Genomic DNA, 19596 nt, shown 5'->3' with positions numbered 1-19596 from the left:
CTGTACAAAAAATTCTGACCTCCTTTGCACAGCGACTGATTGAGTGGAGAATCTTGGCTGTTACACTGAGGGATGGCCTGTGAATCCTGCGTAATGAATTATGCAGGAGAAGCTTAAGTGTTATTTTACCTTGTTACTAACTACAGCTGTTAACTCATAGACTACCAAACAGGGTAGCCCAAAAAAACCCTTTATTTCCCATATATCAAGAAAATGTGAATTTAAAAGTGCAATCTTTATTGAAATCGGATCGCACTTAATGGTGTTTTAAAAATATAGAGCACCATATCGTCCTACTTGTTAGATTCTATATGCATATAAATTGGACCAACTGGTCTATGGATTGAATGAAAACTGGAGCGGAGAAGAGGTGCCTGCAGATCACCTGCATTCAGCGCTATTGTAGGACAATGGAGCTCAAAGTTAAAAACTTAACATGGCCCCCCTCGACATGTTTCACTGCCTCAGCAGCGTTATCAAGAGGTAGATAGGCACTGAGTTAAAAAACGCCGTGCAGGGGGTTATAATACCTCCCTTAATGATGTCACAGGATGTCGGGATTCACACATAATAAATTCTCCACCAATGCCTCTCATGTATTAAGAAGTGACACTTAAATCGACCAATCCACATCTCTGTATTGGATCAGCCAATCTCTGTTTGTGTTTCTTGTGCCCAATCGCAATTCCGGAGCCTTGACTGGCACGTACATCGGCGAATCCCCGTAGGGTAAATCGCCAATGACGTGCTGCGCCAGAATCTCGTGCGCGAGGTGATAGAACGAAGGAGCCGAATTCGACTCATCTGCGCATGCTCCGTTCTCCGACGGCTAACAGTAAACTTCCGGTTGCGCGTCTCGATCTGCGCGAGAACTTAGAAATCCTTCATATGCGCGGAAAAGATGCGCGAAAACATAGAGAATTTAGTGAAAACTCATGTCTATTGATTGGTATAGACTTTTAATTCAACAGACTTAATGGACTGAATTGTATATATTGTTATACATATTATGGATTTATTCGGCAAAGGAATAAAGTAGAAAGGTTTATTCTGATCTCATCTATGTGAATAGATATGATGAGATTCTGGTAAATCAAGCTAAATGAGTCAATAGACTGATAAAAAGGAGAGGAGAATTCGATAATGAAAATTTGCATCCCAGAGGAAGTGTGATAGCTGTGACACCAATAAAAGGCTTAAATGCGACACTCACGTAATAGGTATATGAAATACCATAATTATAGGTTGTTATAAATAGTGTTATATTTTATTTAAGGCAGGTAAACTTAATTAGATAAATGGGCTGAAGGTGAACCCTTCATTCAGGCCCAAAGGAGACATAGATTTCAGTCGGTAAATCCACTTAGCTTCTTCTTGTAGAAGCTTTTTATCCAGATTGCCACGTCTTGGTCCTAAGCGTGGTCTGGCCAAGCCAAAAAATCTCAAACAGGACCAAGTTTGGTCCTGTTTGAGATTTTTTGGCTTGGCCAGACCACGCTTAGGACCAAGACGTGGCAATCTGGATAAAAAGCTTCTACAAGAAGAAGCTAAGTGGATTTACCGACTGAAATCTATGTCTCCTTTGGGCCTGAATGAAGGGTTCACCTTCAGCCCATTTATCTAATTAAGTTTACCTGCCTTAAATAAAATATAACACTATTTATAACAACCTATAATTATGGTATTTCATATACCTATTACGTGAGTGTCGCATTTAAGCCTTTTATTGGTGTCACAGCTATCACACTTCCTCTGGGATGCAAATTTTCATTATCGAATTCTCCTCTCCTTTTTATCAGTCTATTGACTCATTTAGCTTGATTTACCAGAATCTCATCATATCTATTCACATAGATGAGATCAGAATAAACCTTTCTACTTTATTCCTTTGCCGAATAAATCCATAATATGTATAACAATATATACAATTCAGTCCATTAAGTCTGTTGAATTAAAAGTCTATACCAATCAATAGACATGAGTTTTCACTAAATTCTCTATGTTTTCGCGCATCTTTTCCGCGCATATGAAGGATTTCTAAGTTCTCGCGCAGATCGAGACGCGCAACCGGAAGTTTACTGTTAGCCGTCGGAGAACGGAGCATGCGCAGATGAGTCGAATTCGGCTCCTTCGTTCTATCACCTCGCGCACGAGATTCTGGCGCAGCACGTCATTGGCGATTTACCCTACGGGGATTCGCCGATGTACGTGCCAGTCAAGGCTCCGGAATTGCGATTGGGCACAAGAAACACAAACAGAGATTGGCTGATCCAATACAGAGATGTGGATTGGTCGATTTAAGTGTCACTTCTTAATACATGAGAGGCATTGGTGGAGAATTTATTATGTGTGAATCCCGACATCCTGTGACATCATTAAGGGAGGTATTATAACCCCCTGCACGGCGTTTTTTAACTCAGTGCCTATCTACCTCTTGATAACGCTGCTGAGGCAGTGAAACATGTCGAGGGGGGCCATGTTAAGTTTTTAACTTTGAGCTCCATTGTCCTACAATAGCGCTGAATGCAGGTGATCTGCAGGCACCTCTTCTCCGCTCCAGTTTTCATTCAATCCATAGACCAGTTGGTCCAATTTATATGCATATAGAATCTAACAAGTAGGACGATATGGTGCTCTATATTTTTAAAACACCATTAAGTGCGATCCGATTTCAATAAAGATTGCACTTTTAAATTCACATTTTCTTGATATATGGGAAATAAAGGGTTTTTTTGGGCTACCCTGTTTGGTAGTCTATGAGTTAGTGGTCAAATTCCACCCTCCATATATTGGTCTCTACTAGATATGTTTTTAACTACAGCTGTTGTTACATTGTTCTGTTAGATGTATCACTTCTAAGCAGGTTTCCTAGAGAAATCAATTTGAAGAGTTATTTTACATTCTCAAATAATAGATAAGGAATTAATGAAAGTTAACATAGCTCAAGAATTCAGTGCCCCCCATGGTCCAAGTATATTTATACCTGGTTGCCCATGGAGCCATAAATATGTTTATGCCCATGTATGTTCATCTCCAGTGCCAGTGATTCCCAACTGAGCCCGGGTACCGCGACGCCCTGGCAATTATTATTATTATTTTTTTTAAATCTCCTGCCCCAGCCTGCACACCTGTGAATCACAGCAGCACAGGAGGAAGGGAAGCCTGTGTGCACATTGCATGTACGTGCGCACTGCGCACAAAGCGCCCCCCTGCGGCGCCATGAGTGAGTCACAGGTGTGCAGGCCAGGAAGGGGATATATGCAATGGGGATTGTGCTCCAGACCATCCTCCCGGCCCCAGGACCATCCATCCTCCCGGCCCCAGGACCATCCATCCTCCCGGCCCCAGGACCATCCATCCTCCCAGCCCCAGGACCATCCATCCTCCCGGCCCCAGGACCATCTTCCTGGCCCCCTGCAGAAGGACATTGAAAAACAGATCAGCTTAATTGAGGTACTGCACCCTCTTTCCTCTGTCACCCCTGCCCACCCCGCTTTGTCATCCCTCTGTTACCCCCTTTCACCCTTGTCCACTTCCCTGTCATCCATGTCCACCTTGTCCGCCCCTGTCATCCATGTTCACCACCCCTCTGACCACCCCCCCAGTCTACACCCCATCACCACTGTCCAACCCCCACTATTTACCTATTTGTCACCCCTGTCCACCCCTCTATTACCTCCTTGTCACTCCTGTCCACCCCTCAGTTACCACCTTGTCATTCTTGTCCACCCCTCTTTCACCCCCTACACCCCCCTGTCACCCATGTACACCCTTCAACACCCCTCTGTCACCCATGTACACTCCTCTACACCCCTCTGTCACCCATATACACTCCTCTACACCCCCAACACCCCTGTTACCCATGTACACCCCTCTGTCACCCCCTATGCCCCCTGTCACCCATGTACACTATTCTACACCCATGTACACCCCTCTGTCAACCCCTACGCCCCCTGTCACCCATGTACACTCTTCTACACCCATCTGTCACCAATGTACACTCCTATACACCCCAACACCCCTGTTACCCATGTACACCCCTCTGTCACCCCCTACGCCCCCCTCTCACCCATGTACACTATTCTACACCCATGTACACCCCTCTGTCAACCCCTACGCCCCCTGTCACCCACGTACACTCTTATACACCCATCTGTCACCCATGTACACCCCCAACACCCATGTTAACCATGTACACCCCTCTGTCACCCCCTACAACCCCCTGTCACCCATGTACATTCTTCCACAACCATCTGTCACCCATGTACACCCCTCAACACCCCTGTTAACCATGTACACCCCTCTGTCACCCCCTGCACCCCCCTGTCACCCATGTACACTCTTCCACACCCCTCTGTTACCCCTTTACACCTATACGCCCCTGTATTCCTCTTTACTTGTAAAAGGGGAATCTGGAGGCTGATGCAGGAAAAGTGCAGAGCCTAATAGGTTTGTTTTGCTGGTTTATCCCCTTAAGGACCAGGGGTTTTTCCGTTTTTGCACTTTCATTTTTTCCTCCTTAAAAAATCATAACCCTTTCAATTTTGCACCTAAAAATCCATATGATGGCTTATTTTTTGCGCCACCAATTCTACTTTGTAATGACATCAGTCATTTTAGCCATAAATCTACGGCATTTTTTGCACCGTTATCTGAAGTTTTTAACGGTACCATATTTGTATTTATCAGACTTTTTGATCACTTTTTAATTTATTTTCTCATGATATAAAAAGTGACCAAAAATACGCTATTTTGGCTTTTAGAATTTTTTGGCGTGTACGCCATTGACCATGCGGTTTAATTAATGATATATTTTTATAATTCGGACATTTCCTCACGCGGAGATACCACATATGTTTATTTTTATTTACACAGGTTTTTTTTTAAATGAGAAAAGGGGGTTGATTCAAACTTTTATTAGGGAAGGGGTTAAATGATCTTTATTCACTTTATTTTTTCACTTTTTTTTTGCAAATGTTATAGCTCCCAAAGGGGGCTATAACACTGCACACACCGATCTTTTACATTGATCAATGGTTTCTCATAGGAAACCATTGATCAGTGTTTCTGCCACTTGACTGCTCATGCCTGGATCTCAGGCACTGAGCAGTCATTCGGCGATCGGACACCAGGAGGCAAGGTAATGGACCCTCCTGCTGTGTCACAGCTCTTCAGGATGCCGCAATTTCGCCATGGACACCCCGAACAGCCCCCTGAGGTAACCGGCAATGATTTACTTTCACTTTAGACGCGGTGTTCAACTTTGAATGCCACGTCTAAAGGGTTAATAGCACGCGGCATCGCTATTAGCCACGGGTCCCGGCCACGGGTCCCGACCTGCCATGGCCCCGTGTTATAGAACGGGAGCGGACTCAGGGCGTACAGGTACGCCCTTGGTCCTTAACAGGTTAATGGTGAAGAATTGTGGCTGGAAGAAATCATTATGACCTGGAGAAGAGAAGGAAGCGATGCTGATTTTAGAAGTCGTCACTTGTGAGTTGCTGTATAAAGCAGCACTGTAATCTACATAGCCAACAGATAAATTGATGTTGTTCTTGACGGGGAGCAACAACAGTGTGAAAGTAGCCTAAGCTGGAACTAAAAATTTGCTTAAAGCGTACCAGTCAGATCCAACAAATTTTTTTTTTCATATATCACTCAGTACCTAATCCTGACTATGTACATCTAATTTTTGTGTCGAGAACCTTTATTCATTTTTTTATTACACTTTTAATTTAGCACACTAGTCTGAATTCCTCTCAAAGGGAGGGGGTGTGGCCTCACTGTGCAGGTCTCCGCCCCCTCCCTTAGTATGCTGTCTGCTCACATCTCCCCTAGCATTAGCAAAAACTACAACTCCCTGCTTGGTGGGTGTCTTAAGTGTCAGACCCCCACTAATTATCTTGTTATTCCCTGTCCTGTGCATCGGTGATACATTCTTCTTCTGATAAGAGCCCTTTAAAAGGGCACTGTCAGATGTAAAATCTTTTCATATGTTGTAAAGCATGCAAAACCAATAGGTTTTGCAATTGCTTTCATTAGAACATTTTCAGTATTTCATACTGAAAAAGCGAGTCAAAGGCCCAGATTTATCAAACTGTGTGAGAGAAAAAGTGAAGAGATTTTTCCACAGACACCAATCACAGCTCAGCTAACGAGCTTTGGTAAAGTGAAAGCTGAGCTGTTATTGGCTGCTGTGGGAAAATCCCTCCACATTTTCTCTCTCATAGATTGATAAATCTGGGCCATAAAGATTATCGGGGACATTTGTCATCGTTGCCTTGGTAAGCAAGTTCCCTAGGCATTTTTTTTTTTGCTTTAGTTTTGCTTATGTATGACACATTTATTATACTATCACAGGGGGTTGATGAATTTGGCTAACATAAGCAAAAACCAATAAATCACTTTTGAATACAATTTTTTTTAGCATACATGAGCAAAAACCAATAAATGACTGCATAACACCAATTTGCAGCTTTAAAAAAAATGTGATGTGTTTTTTTTTATTTTTTATTTACTTGACAGGCTCACTAGGCTTAATAGTGGAAGCTGTCTTATAAATGAGTCCATTACTAAGTCGGGCTTAGCGTTAGCCACAAAAACAGCTAGCGCTAACCTCCAATTATTACCCCGTATTCACCGCCACAGGGGTGCCGGGAGGAGTCGGTACCAACAGGCCTGGAGTGTCAAAAATGGCGCTCCTGTGCCTAGGCGGTAACAGGCTGGTGTTATTTAGGCTGGGGAGGGCCAATAACAATGGTCCTCGCCCACCCTGGTAACGTCAGGCTGTTGTTGCTTGGTTGGTATTTGGCTGAGAACAAAAATTGGGGGAACCTTATGCTTTTTTTTTTTTTTTTGCATAAATAATAAAAAAACATTTTTAATGCATAGGTTTTCCCCTATTTTTATTTTCAGCCAAATTCCAACAAAGCAGCAACAGCCGGACGTTACCAGGGTCGGCGAGGACCATTGTTACTGGCCCTCCTCAGCCTAAATAACGCCAGCCTGTTGGTACCGGGGTAATAATTGGGGGTTAGCACTAGCTGTTTTTGGGGCTAACGCTAAGCCCAGGCTTAGTAATGGAGTCCGCCTGTAGATAGCTTCCACTACTAAGCCTGTCAAGTAAATAAAATTAAAAAAAAACACAACACTTTAAAAAAAAATTTTATTCCAAAAAAACACTCCCCCACAAGCCCTCGTTAACCATTTTATTAACTTTAAATAGAAAGGAAAAACAAAACGCTCGTCATCGACAAAGTCCACCGAATCCAAAGTAGTTCACATCATACAGGATAATCTGAAATGAGAAAAAAAAAAAAGAAAAATAGGTTTATACTTTTATTGTCACCCGCCCACACATCTCCCGTGTCGAACGACTACAACTCCCAGCATGTACTTACAGTACGGACATGCTGGGAGTTGTAGTCATGTGGTGCGGGAAAGTGACAAAGTGTCAAGCTTGTCACCCGCCCCCGGCGCACAGCTACAACTCTCAGCATGCTCTTACAGTAAGGGCATGCTGGTTGTAGTTGTGCAGCAGAGAGCAGGTGACAAGCTTGTCACCCGACCCACAACTACAACTCCCAGCATGCCCTTTCTGTAAGCCATGCAGATAGAGGCTTTAGTGGCCCGCTCCCTGATGATTTTCCACTGAGAAAGGGATATTTGAGTATGAAGCACCTACTCCCAACAGCCCATGTACTTGTGAGTTCAGGACTGAGTAAATGTCAGACAGAAGGCCCTTGGCCGTCGGACCCCGTCGACACGAGTGTTCAAAGGCCGTCGGTAGGGATACTACGGTCGAGCCCAGCTTAGAAACCATATGGTGAGAAATCTGCAAGTAATGGAACCGTTTAGAGGAGGAAAGACTAAATCTAGACATGAGCTGCTCAAAGGAGAGGAGGGATCGGGAGAAAACATCAACTACATCTGCATAGTGAAATAATTTCCGGGAACCCCATTGTTGTACCATAGCAGAGGTAAAACTAACCAGGAGCTCTGAGTTAAATAGAAATGACAGCAAGGGGGAGGAGGAAGAGGCAAGTCTAAATCTACCTGCACAACAGCCCCAGCTATATCAAGAAAAAGCCATAGGACATAAGAGAGGGCCCCCGAGTCCCATTGGAAGAGAGGGGTACCAAAGGAGACAGTTCAGATGGATGGGAGCTAGCCAAAGCCTCTCAATTTCAGTCCACCTGTTATAGGCTTGGTATGAGGACAACGAGGACAGATGGCAGAGGTGAGCCGCTACATGGTACTTAGTCATGTCCGTGACTACCAGTCCCCTAGCCGACCTACCTGCCATCATCACAGACCTACAGAGGCAATGTCTCTTAGCGTCCAATATGAAGCGAAAAATCGCAGACTGAAAAGAGTGCAGGGCCGAAAGAGGAACCCGTATTTGGAGTGTCTCAAAAAATAAAGCAGTTTATGAAGGATGGTCATCTTAACTGCCACTATTCGACCCCAAAAAAAGAGAGAAATTGTGAGCGCCATTTCTCCATCAATGCCCTAAGGTCCATATAGAGAGGAGTAGCGGGGGGTAAGGAGAACCACTGGGTACTTAATAGAGGAGGGGGGCCACTTAAAGGAAAAATCAACATGCAACAGAGAAGCGAGGGAGGAAGGAATGTTAAGCATCTGTTTTAGAAATATTAATTTTATACCCAGAGATGACTCTGTAGGCTTACAGGATCCGGTAGACGTTAGGGAGGGATACCAGGGGCTGCGTAAGAGTTAAGAGGACATCGTCTGCAAATAAACATATTTTAAGCTCCCTATGATGTAGGCCCATGCCAGAGATGTCCAGATCCACCCGTATAAGTGAAACCAAAGGCTCTATACACAGAACAAAAATCAAGGAGGCAGTGGACACCCCTGACAAGTGCCATTGCATAGGGGGAAGCTTGAGCAGGTGACATAAGGGAGCTTAATAGAAGCAGTGGGAGTTGAATAAAGTCTCCGTAAGGCTGAAAGAAACCACCCAGAGATGCCAAATCTTTGTAGAGTAGCCTGAGTGCCAGGGCCTGCACTGATCTACAATTAACAATACCTCTCAGATCCACCACCCTCCTCATATTATCTCCCCCCCTGCTGACAGGGGGAAAAGCCCACCAGGTCCTTATGGATTAGGGACGGTAAATGATAAGGCAGCCTATTCGCCAATAATTCACTAATGGGTCTGTATTTAGCGCCATTGTGCGGATCCCTATCCAGTTTTGTATGAGAGTGATGTGAGAATAAAGAAAGGATTGCGGAATAGTTGGCCCATCCATAAAATAATTAAACAGGGGTACAAACTTAGGCAGGAGTTGGGGGCAAACAGATAGGAGAATCCATCCAGGCCAGAGGAGCGCCCTAAAGGAAAAGATTTAATCGTCTCCAAGATTTCCTCCAAGGTGATTGGAATGTCAAAAGATTCAAGTTCATCCACGGACAAGTCGGCAGATCATAGCCCAATAAGAAAGCTCGGTGACGCTCCCCAGGGTCAGGTGGAAATTGGGAAGGTAGGGAGTATAGCTTAGAATAATAGTCAAAAAAATCTGTGAAACATCATAAGGATAGTAAAGGGAGCCATTGATATCTTTCAGTTCCGAGGTCGACATGGCAGCAGAACGTTCCCAGAGCATGTGGGCAAGCATAGTGTCGGCCTTATTGCCCCGCTCATAAAAACGATGTTTGAAGTAGAGAAGGAGACACTCCACCTTAAGTAGAACCAATTCTTCCAGACTAGCTCTAGCCGCCACCAATCTCCTCAGCACCTAAAGGGAGGGGTTAGAGGCCAGTAAAGCCTCCAAACGACTTATGTGAGTCCTCATTTCTCCAGCCTGGGTCAGTGCGTCCCGCTTTTGATGGGAGCACAAGGAAATGCAGTGTCCCCATACTACAACCTTATGCACCTCCCAGAGAGTGGCCAGGGAGGAAACTGACACTCATTGGTAGCAAAATACTCATCAATACAGGCCTGAATTAAGTTCCGGGAAGGAGGAGACTTGAGGAGGGAGTCATTAAGACGCCAGTGGCAACGTTTGGGCAAGAAAGAAAAAAAACAGAGAAAGACAGAATAACCGGCCCATGATCAGACCAAGGTATAAGTTCCAGGGACACCCCATATTTTTCCACCCCGTATTAGTTCGGCAGGGGTGGAAAAAAAAGAGAATGACCAATCCGTCGAGTGATTAAAACTCCACAGGTCATATAGTGAGGAAGACCAAATCGCGTGCTGGAAAATGGTCGCCAGGCGCAACTGGAGTGGAGATGGGGAACTGGCAGCCAGGGAAAGACGGTCCATAGAAGGAGAGAAGATCAGATTAAAATCACCTCCAAGGAGCCAGGCAGCTGGCAAGTACTTATGCAATTTAGCAAGAACCCTACAAAGAAAGGGAATCTGGCCTGTGTTGGGAGCATAGACATTATACAGCAGGACAGGTTTAGCCCCCAGGAAACCCTCCACTACCACAAAACTGCAACCCTTGTGAAGGAAAGAAGAAACCACCTGAAAAGTGCAGGACTTAGTAAAAAAAAATCTGGAGTTGTCATATTGATATCTATTGGAGGTAGCAGATAACACTTGGGGATACAGGTGTTGGAGAAATTGGAAATTGCCAGCATGGTCAAAGTGTGTCTCCTAAAGAAAAGCAATATTAGCCCTCAATGAAGCCAACTCCCTTTTGGCCAGGCAACGCACTGGACCATGGTGGCAAGTAAGAGGAAAAAAATGCAAATGTAAAGACGTACTGAAGTAGGCTGTCGGGCAGGAAGCAGTGGCCAAGAGAAAAGAAGTGGAGTATCTCCCAGAGAAGAACCTAATCCCCATGAGCCTAGGGAAACAAAAGGGAAGAAAAACAATGGAGAAGACAAAAAACTGGGGAAACAAACAAAACAAGACAGGACACTGACAAATACAAAAGAGAGCAAAGAAAAACCAGTAACCATACACAGTCGGATCAGTGACCCAAAGGCCACAGAGGAGACAAATGTCAACTCAGACAGCGCAAAGGCTATCCAGAAGAAAAACAACACCCATATAGACAACATGGCCCCACAGGGGAATGAGTGGTGCGTCAGAGAGAGGCAAGGACAGCCAAGATCCCTTCCCTGCCCTCATGCGGCCATAGTCAAACTTTAGTGACACAAAACTAGTGATACCCAAACGTGGCTAGCAAAGAAATACTACATTGTAGGGGAGGATTGTAAGAAAAAGTCTCCAGCCATCAGCAAGCAACACAAGCACATTTCGTAGCAAGAAGAGAAGCCGGGAGAAGCCGGGGAAGCAGACTACAGCTGGGAGCCAGACCTCCACTTATGGACAGGCTTACAGAAAGGTGGAAGCAGAGGAGGTTGAGACGCGAGCACCCAGTCTGCCAAGTCAGGAACAGGAATGTCCAGTGTACAGCAAAAGGACCAGAGGTCCGACAGAGCACAACACTGCAGAGCGACCCCCTCTATGAGCTGCTAATGCAAATGGAAAGTTCCACCGATAAGTAACCTGGTGATTCCTCAAGGTAGTCAGGAGAGAGTGCCGCAACCTCAGTTTTGGGAATCCGGGAACAGCGGCAAAGGGGCCCCATCATAATCAAAATTGCAAATTTTCCGAGCCTTTGCCATGATGGCCTCTTTTAATTGGAAATCATGGACACAACAAATGACATCCTGTGGAGAAGTGAGAGAGGTTCTGGGTCGCAGCACCCTGTGAGCTCTGTCGAGTTGGATGTTGTGGGGAGAAGGCTTACCTAGAATGAGATTGAAAATGGCTTCCAATGTGAGCTGTAGAGCCTCATCATGAGTCACCTCAGGCAAGCCCCAAATCCTGATGTTAAAGGGGTACTCTGGTACCACAGTTTTATGGTTATCTAGCGTGTTTGTAGCGAGTTTAGCACTTTTGTAATTCACATGTTATACTTCTGTCCACAGCATATTCGTTTTTTACTGACTTCTTTTCTGTGAAGGAAGTTCAGTAGTTTTTCAGGTTGCTTTTGATTGTCGTCCACACCTGCGGCCATGTTTGTTCACTGTTGTGGATAAGACATCAGTGCTGCAGGCGTTGCTGTTTTTTTTTCTCCTGCAATGATTTTGCCCCTTTTCCACACCCCTGTAATGAATATTCATTGAATTGTTGCAGGAGGATGGATGTCTCCTCCCGCTATCAGCGAGCCATGTGCCCAGCTCACAATGTATTGAATACCCTTTATCAGTGCTGCGGCTGACGTGTAACCCCTTCTCCGCCCACGGGGGGAATCGGCTATCCTGATCATGACACTCCCACCACCATGCCCGACTTTCTTGTTCTCTTTAGACCACAATATATGGTTACAGTAATTCATGTACTTAGTCTGCTTGTCTCCAGCAAACTGTTCACAGGCTTTTGTGTGCATCATCTTATGAAAATAATTCCTTTTGGGATGACAGCCATCCAGAGCAAATTGATGCAGTGTGCAGCTTATGGTTTGAGCATTGACAGGCTGACCCCAACTCTTACCCTTCGCCTCTGGACCAGAAGGTGCCTGCAAGCCAAAGCTACTAAGGGAACACAAATGCTCCCGGCATCCCCCTTGGCGTCAGCTAAGGTATCTGCCCGCAGAGTTGATAATGGTCGGTACCCTGCCATGCATGAGTACCTGGAGTTTTTGCAGGGAGGTGCGGAACCTAATGGCCCCACACACCTCCCCTAGACCGCTAGGAGGGACACCCAGAAGGGCTACCGCATCCTAACAATCCTGTGGACACACAACAAGTGACACAGTGGAAAAGAGGAAATAAATAAGTGTATGTGTGCAGATATATCCGGATCTATAAAAATGTCTCTGATCCAAGCCAGAAGGCTGGGAATCAAGAGGTGAGTGCCACAAGGTGAAGAGTTCATGGTGCCAGTGCTTCCACTCAGTGAGCCAATACTCCCAGTGAGTTTTGGCACCTCGGGGTCACCACTCCCCAAGGCACTAAAGTACCTCGGCTCTAGACTCTCTCAGCCTCATGGCGAGACCCGGAGGGAACAAGTCACATCTGGGCAGCCATCGATCTGATTCCTCAGAACCAGCCCTGGAACGCCCTGATACACCTGTCCCCTCCATGCAACACCCATCCCCACCAGCCCAATACCCCTGCTTCGGGTCACTGGCTGGAACTGATAAGAACAGATACTACACCTGATCTTAGCAAAAAGGCCTTCGACTTTTGCAGCATTGCTGGCAGTAACTATATGTCTATTTCCAAAAGACAAACTTGGAACCTTTCCTGTGAAACCACTGTATAAAGGGTCATTTCTTCAGTGTTGTGAGCAGTGTACACACTTATGTAAGATACTGTGTATACATATATATATATATATATATATATATATATATATATACACCCTGTTACAAATTATTATGCAAATATTTTTACAATTCAAATATTATGGAACAAACCTCCTAGTGATAACAGTATTTTTTTTAAACATAAAAAGATTACAATACACTGTTCCAAATTATTATGCACAGTAAGTTTCAAAACACTTTATAGGTTGTAAAGAACTGAACATTGTCAGTTGTTGTGTTTGCAGCATATTTACTGAAATCAAAAGATATTTCAATCAAAGTTTTAACAACATTTTAACAGGTCACATTACATTTTAACATAGGACCCCTTATTTGATAGCAGCTTCACAAGTCTTGCATCCATTGAACTTGTAAGTTTTTGGAAAATTTCTGCTTGAATTTGTTTGCAAGATGTCAGAAGAGCCTCCCAGAGCTGCTGTTTGGATATAAACAGCCTCCCACCCTCATATATCTTGCTTGAGGATGCTGCAAATAGAATTGAGGTCAGGGAAGAATGGAGGCTACACCATGACTTTCTCTCCTTTTATCTCTATAGCAGCCATTGGTGCAGAGGTATTTGTAGCATGAAATGGTGCATTGTCATGCGTGAAGATGATTTTATTATGGAAAGCATTGTTCTTCCTTCTGTACAAGGGAAGAAAGTGGTCAGTCAGAAACTCCACATACTTTGCAGAGGTCATCTTTACACCTTCGGGGACCCTAAAGGGGCCGACCAGCTCTCTTCCAATGATTCCGGCCCAAAACATGACTCCACCAGCGCCTTGCTGAATTAGTCCTCATGTATTTTTCTGCCCAATGTAGCAATTTCTGCTTGTGATCATTGGTTAGTGGTGAATGAATAGAAGGTTTATGCACAGTTGCAAGACTCTGGAGGACTCTACACCTTGATGTCCGTGGGGCTCCAGAGGCACCAGCAGCTTCAAATATCTGTTTGCTGTTATGTAATGGTATTTTAGCAGCTGCTCTCTTGATCCGATGCATGGATCTGGCAGAAATCTTCCTCAATTTGCCTTTATCTGCACAAACCCATCTGTGCTCTGAATCAGCCGCAAATATCTTAATAGTGCGATGATCACGCTTAGGTTTTCGTCAAATATCTAATGTTTTCAAACCTCACCCAAGGCATTAAACTATTTCACTCTTTTCGGCAGCAGAGAGATCCTTTTTTTTACCCATAATGCTTGAAAATGGTACTCTGCTTAATAATGTAGAACATCCCACCTTTAGTAGTTTTTCCTTAAATTGGGCTCAGCTGGCAATCTAATTATTACAGGTGTCCAAGATTTTCAGTGAGCAAAAGAGCCCTGAGATACAATGCCTTCCATGAGTTAAACTGAAAAACAAAATATTTTATCTTTGTGACGCTTAAATAGAATCTGCATAATAATTTGGAACAGAGTGTATGTGTGTGTGTGTGTGTGTGTGTAGACATTCTTGACAAAAATCTGCTGCCATCTACAAGGATGATGAAGATAAAATGAGGGTGAACCTTTTAACAAGACTATGATCCCAAACATACAGCCAAGGAAACTCTCAAATGGTTTCAAAGAAAGAAAATAAAGCTGATAGAATGGCTCAGCCAATCACCTGTCCTAAATCCCATTAAAAATCTTTGGAAAGAACTAAAAATTATGATTCATAGAAGAGGCCCATGGAACCTTCAAGATTTGATGACTGTCTGTGTGAAAGATGGACCAAAATCACATCATAACAACTAGTTTCCATACAGGAGGCGTCTTATTACCTGTGCTGGGCCTGTTTTCCTGTTTGAATATGCAGTGACAGGCAGGAAGTGAAGAAAAACCTTCCATCCTTTGTCCATGTTGTCTCTCCCCAGTAGCACCTTTGAAAATATATTTAGTTAGAAAAATGGTGATATGCTCAATACTTATTTCACTTGCTGTATGTAATACACATCACAGTGCTTGGGCACAGTCACCACAGAGTAAAGTGCATGTGCATTACAAAGCGCAATAGCCTAAAAAAGTTCTCTTGTTTTTTTTTTTTTTTTTATTTCATATGTCTATATACCACTGATTGCCAACCAGGGTGCCCGGGGTGCCGTGGGATTTTGCCGTGAATTCTTTTTTTTAAATGTCCCGCCCTGGCCTGCGCACCTATGATTCGCAGCGCCGCAAGGGAGAAGGGAAGCCTGGGTGCGCACTATGCACAGCATCACTCAGCATCCCCCTCCCCCTTGCGGCGCAGTGAGCCAAAAATGGTGCCCTGCTACAACTATAAGATGCCGGTGCCGGAATCCTGTGCCGTGGAACTGCAAGCTGCGCCGGATTCCCATGCCGGCTTGCTTAAAGGTACTTTACCCTTTCCACCCCTCTGTTACCCCTTCTCAACCCTGTCCACCTCCCCCCCACCCCCAGTCACTCATGTCCACCCTCCTGTCATCCATGTCCACCTTGTCCACCTCCCTGCCCATCCCTGTCACCCATGTCCACCCCCCGTCACCCATGTCCACCCTCCTGTCATCCATGTCTGCCTTGTCCACCTCCCTGTCCATCCCTGTCACCCATGTCCACCCCCCCCGTCACTCATGTCCACCCTCCTGTCATCCATGTCCGCCTTGTCCACCCACCTGTCACCCGTGTCCACCCACCTGTCACCCATGTCCACCCTCTTATCACCCATGTTCACGTCCCTGTCACCCATGTCCACCAATGTACATCCCTCTATCACCCCCTTTGCCCTCTGTCACCCATGTACATTTTTCTATACCCCTCTGCCACCCATGTACACTCTTCTACACCCCTCTGTCACCCATGTAAAAAAAAGTGCGGAGCCTAATAGGTTTGTTTTGCAGGTTTAAGTGTGAAGAATTGTGGCTGGAAGAAATTGTCATGATGGCCAGGCCAGATGGAGAAGAAAAGGGAACGATGCTGATTAGAGAAGCCGTGAGATGCTGTCTAAAGCAGCAGTGTAGTAGCACCCACACCCTGCTGTGCTTTTCCCTTTTTTTTTTTTTTTGCTCGTCAACTTCATTCGAGGTGCCCGCAAAAATATTTTTTTCGGAGGGGTGCCCCAAAGCAAAAAAAAGGTTGGGAAACACTGCCATATACATTAAGCCTGCCAGATGGACACATGAGTGTAGATATATCATAACCTGTGTAGTGAAAGAGTGAAGCAGTTACCAATAGCATCCAGATTGCTATCATCAAAAAGACCTCTGAAAAATGAAAGAAGCCATCTGATTAGTTGCTATGGATGACTACACTACTCTTTTTGATGAAGATATATGTAATCATTAGAACAAGTTAAACCTAAATTAAAGTAAATGGTAAAAAATCCGTTTAGAATTGGATGCATTTCGATTTCCCCTTCATCAGGCGTTCTGGTGGTGTTACTGAAATGGTGTAACTAGTAACATATTGAGCAAAAGAATTATTCATTTTTTTATCTGTTACCCCCATACCCATATAATATATAAGTAATTCAATGATTGTCTTTCTAATATGAGGTAAGGGGTCTTAAGCCTTTAATAAGCTGTTCATAATACTCACTCAGGATACTGTACATACTACTACTAATGGGATTCACAATATTCACATTATTATGAATATACTGACACCTACCTACTAGTATCCATTCTTGTGTACAGATCAAAATGAAGACTGAGTAAGCAGCCATCTCTATATAGAAACGTTTTAAAAGGTAGACTTGAGTGAAGAATGAGGCATGTAGAACCTCATATTGCATCAATTTCCGCTTAGTTGATAATGTGCTTATACTTTAACGCCTACACATGGTAGAAGCCATTCTATGATTTAGTCAATTGTTGGCTTTTCTACAGAATTCAACATCCTACAGGCATACAGGAGGCTCCCACCCTGCAGTAACTTCATTTAATGGATAACAAGGACAATCCGTTGCCAGAAAATCCTTCTCTTGAAGAACTATTTGGCTACCAATTAACATAGTTCTGCTAATTAATACAAAGTAATGTAGCTGGGAGGGGAGTTGTATATTGCAGGGCAGGATGTGACAGGTCTGTACACAGGAATATACCCACAAGTTTAGCTGAAAACTCAGATCAATGTACATTGTTCTTTTTTAGTAAATGCCTTTGAACAAAGCTAAATATTAATAAAAAGTAAATAGCTCCTGTCTGGAAATATTATAGCATGTTCTTTCAGGGTTCCTATAGGTTTAGGGCAATACAGAATGAACAGCACTTGTCTCATAAAGACAAGCCTTTCTCTGTTGATAGCTGCCCCAGGGATGAGTTCATTGCTGCAAGTAGGGTCCCAGTAACCAGACAATTACATATTTGACTAGCATTACACAAAGCGAATTCAAGTAATGATCCACCATGAAATACACGGAGGATCAGGTCCACCAAAGTAGGCACCATTTTTACTTATGCTTTCCACTTTGGATTATAGAGTGTGGTCTCTCCTCTATGATACCCATATTTTCTAATAAGATTTTTTTATAAGAACCCCATTATTTACTTCTGGTGTAAACATCACTGGGGTGGTGGTTTCTAGTCCACTATAAGGAATTAAGCAGAAACCCCCACTTTTGGGCCCCAATACCTTGAAGATATGCAATATAGCCGATGCAGCTGCAGATAAAACAATACTATAAGAAGTTGTTGCATTTTCAGCTATATAACTACATGATTGAATATACAATATCTATAAAGATTGTATATGACATGTAAAATGTGCCCTTTTTTTTTTGCAAAAAAAAAAGATACTTTCAGTATTTTTTGGGGTGCTTTCATACAACCTGCACTGTCTTTGTTGAAAGTATTATTTAAGTAGCTTTCCAAAAGGACACCCCACAATAGGAAATGGAATGAGTACTTATCTTCACAACTCTGCTCTGGTCCCTGCTGCTCTTATGTCTATATCCCAGTACAATGACATCCAAGACTATGTCACACCATATGACAGTGGTGGGCAGTCACCATGGCTAGTTGCAGCAGGACCTGAGCAGAGTTTTAATGCTACCTTGACAATTGCCCAGTGACTGAAATTGTTGCAGAGATTTCAGCCACTGACCTTGGTGCCACACTGCAGATGTATGTAGTTTTCTCTTCATTACTCCCACAATACTCTTCGGTATTGTGGGAAATTGCCTGTACATGGTTTGTTTCTGTGGCTACTGTTATTACTAGGTAATCTGAGGTCAGTTTTAGTATTGGGAAAGGCAAGAATATTTGTTGAGCTTATTCTACCATAAATGTAAAATGTGCCTTTTTTTATTATTTAGGTACGCATAGAAGATGATATTGCTGTCACCTCTAATGGCATGGAATTACTGACCTGTGTTCCTCGTACTGTAGAGGAGATTGAAGAGTTCATGGCAAATTCAAAAGACCAGGGCAAAACTTTAAGTAGTGTGGTTCTTAGCCAGCAGCTGTGAGTGCTTTTTGAGAAAACCTTCACGGCTGGTTCACTCCTTGTGCCTTTTTGTTGATCAACTTTTTTTAAATCTAAAAGCAAAATAATTTTCTATGAAACAAATTGCCAAGAAAAAAGCACAGTTCCAATCCTGTTCTTAATAATCTGCTTTTGTAGTGATTGAACAGTCAGTAAAATGAAATACAACGGCCCGCAGTGTTCACTAAGTGGATGCAGTTTCTTGGCGTAACAGTTTAGGGATCTTGGCACATCTATGTTATTGCTTTTCAGATATATCGATTACCAAATAAATGCATTTAACAATTCAGGACTATAGAGGGGTTCTTTTTTGTTTATAGATTCAGCTTGTGTCTTTTACCCTGGGGAAGTAGCAATAAAAAAAATGTGCACTGACAGATCTGGCTTCCCTGCTATATGTTTCAGAGCTGATGTGGAGTCAGAATGGTTATTGGACAGTACACAGGACACATGATTCAACCACAGTCTCTGCGGCATTCACTGCTTTAGTTAATGTAAGTTCTAAAGGCAGCCAAGCATTTAACATATAAAGAACAACTCCACCCAGAATTATGGTTAACACTACATGGAATACACCATGAGTAGGCACAGTTTAAATGTTAAAGGGGTTTTCCACCTAAATTAGTAATCTGTTAATAAGGCAGTGAGAGAAAAACACAGGTTTTGTCTCGTGCTGAACCTGACATTTCTGGATATATACCTCCAATGGAAAGCTCCAGTGTATTTAATTGCATGACCCTATAGTGACATTTTGCATGCATTGACCACAATGTTAAAAATCATACGCCACCTAGTTGCAGTGACCCAATGTGTAGTGACTGCACAGTCTGCAATGATTTCCTATATGGAATATAAATATAATTTGACCTCCATTGGGTAAA

General features: G+C 43.6%; 1 protein-coding gene across 1 annotated transcript in view; it reads left to right on the top strand.

Annotated features, from left to right (window-relative positions):
- Positions 1 to 19090, top strand: part of PEPD (peptidase D) — a 339112-nt gene extending 320022 nt beyond the window's left edge. The window contains exon 15 of the mRNA XM_056525786.1: positions 18546 to 19090. Coding sequence (XP_056381761.1) covers positions 18546 to 18698 — 153 coding nt within the window. The 3' untranslated portion in view covers positions 18699 to 19090. The remainder of the gene's footprint in view (positions 1 to 18545) is intronic.
- The last annotated feature ends 506 nt before the right edge of the window (positions 19091 to 19596 follow it).

This window comes from Hyla sarda, chromosome 6 (genome assembly GCF_029499605.1).
Source record: "Hyla sarda isolate aHylSar1 chromosome 6, aHylSar1.hap1, whole genome shotgun sequence".
Taxonomy (NCBI): Eukaryota; Metazoa; Chordata; class Amphibia; order Anura; family Hylidae; genus Hyla; species Hyla sarda.
The sequence above is the reverse complement of the archived record's forward strand: the minus strand, read 5'-3'. Positions and strand labels throughout refer to the sequence as shown.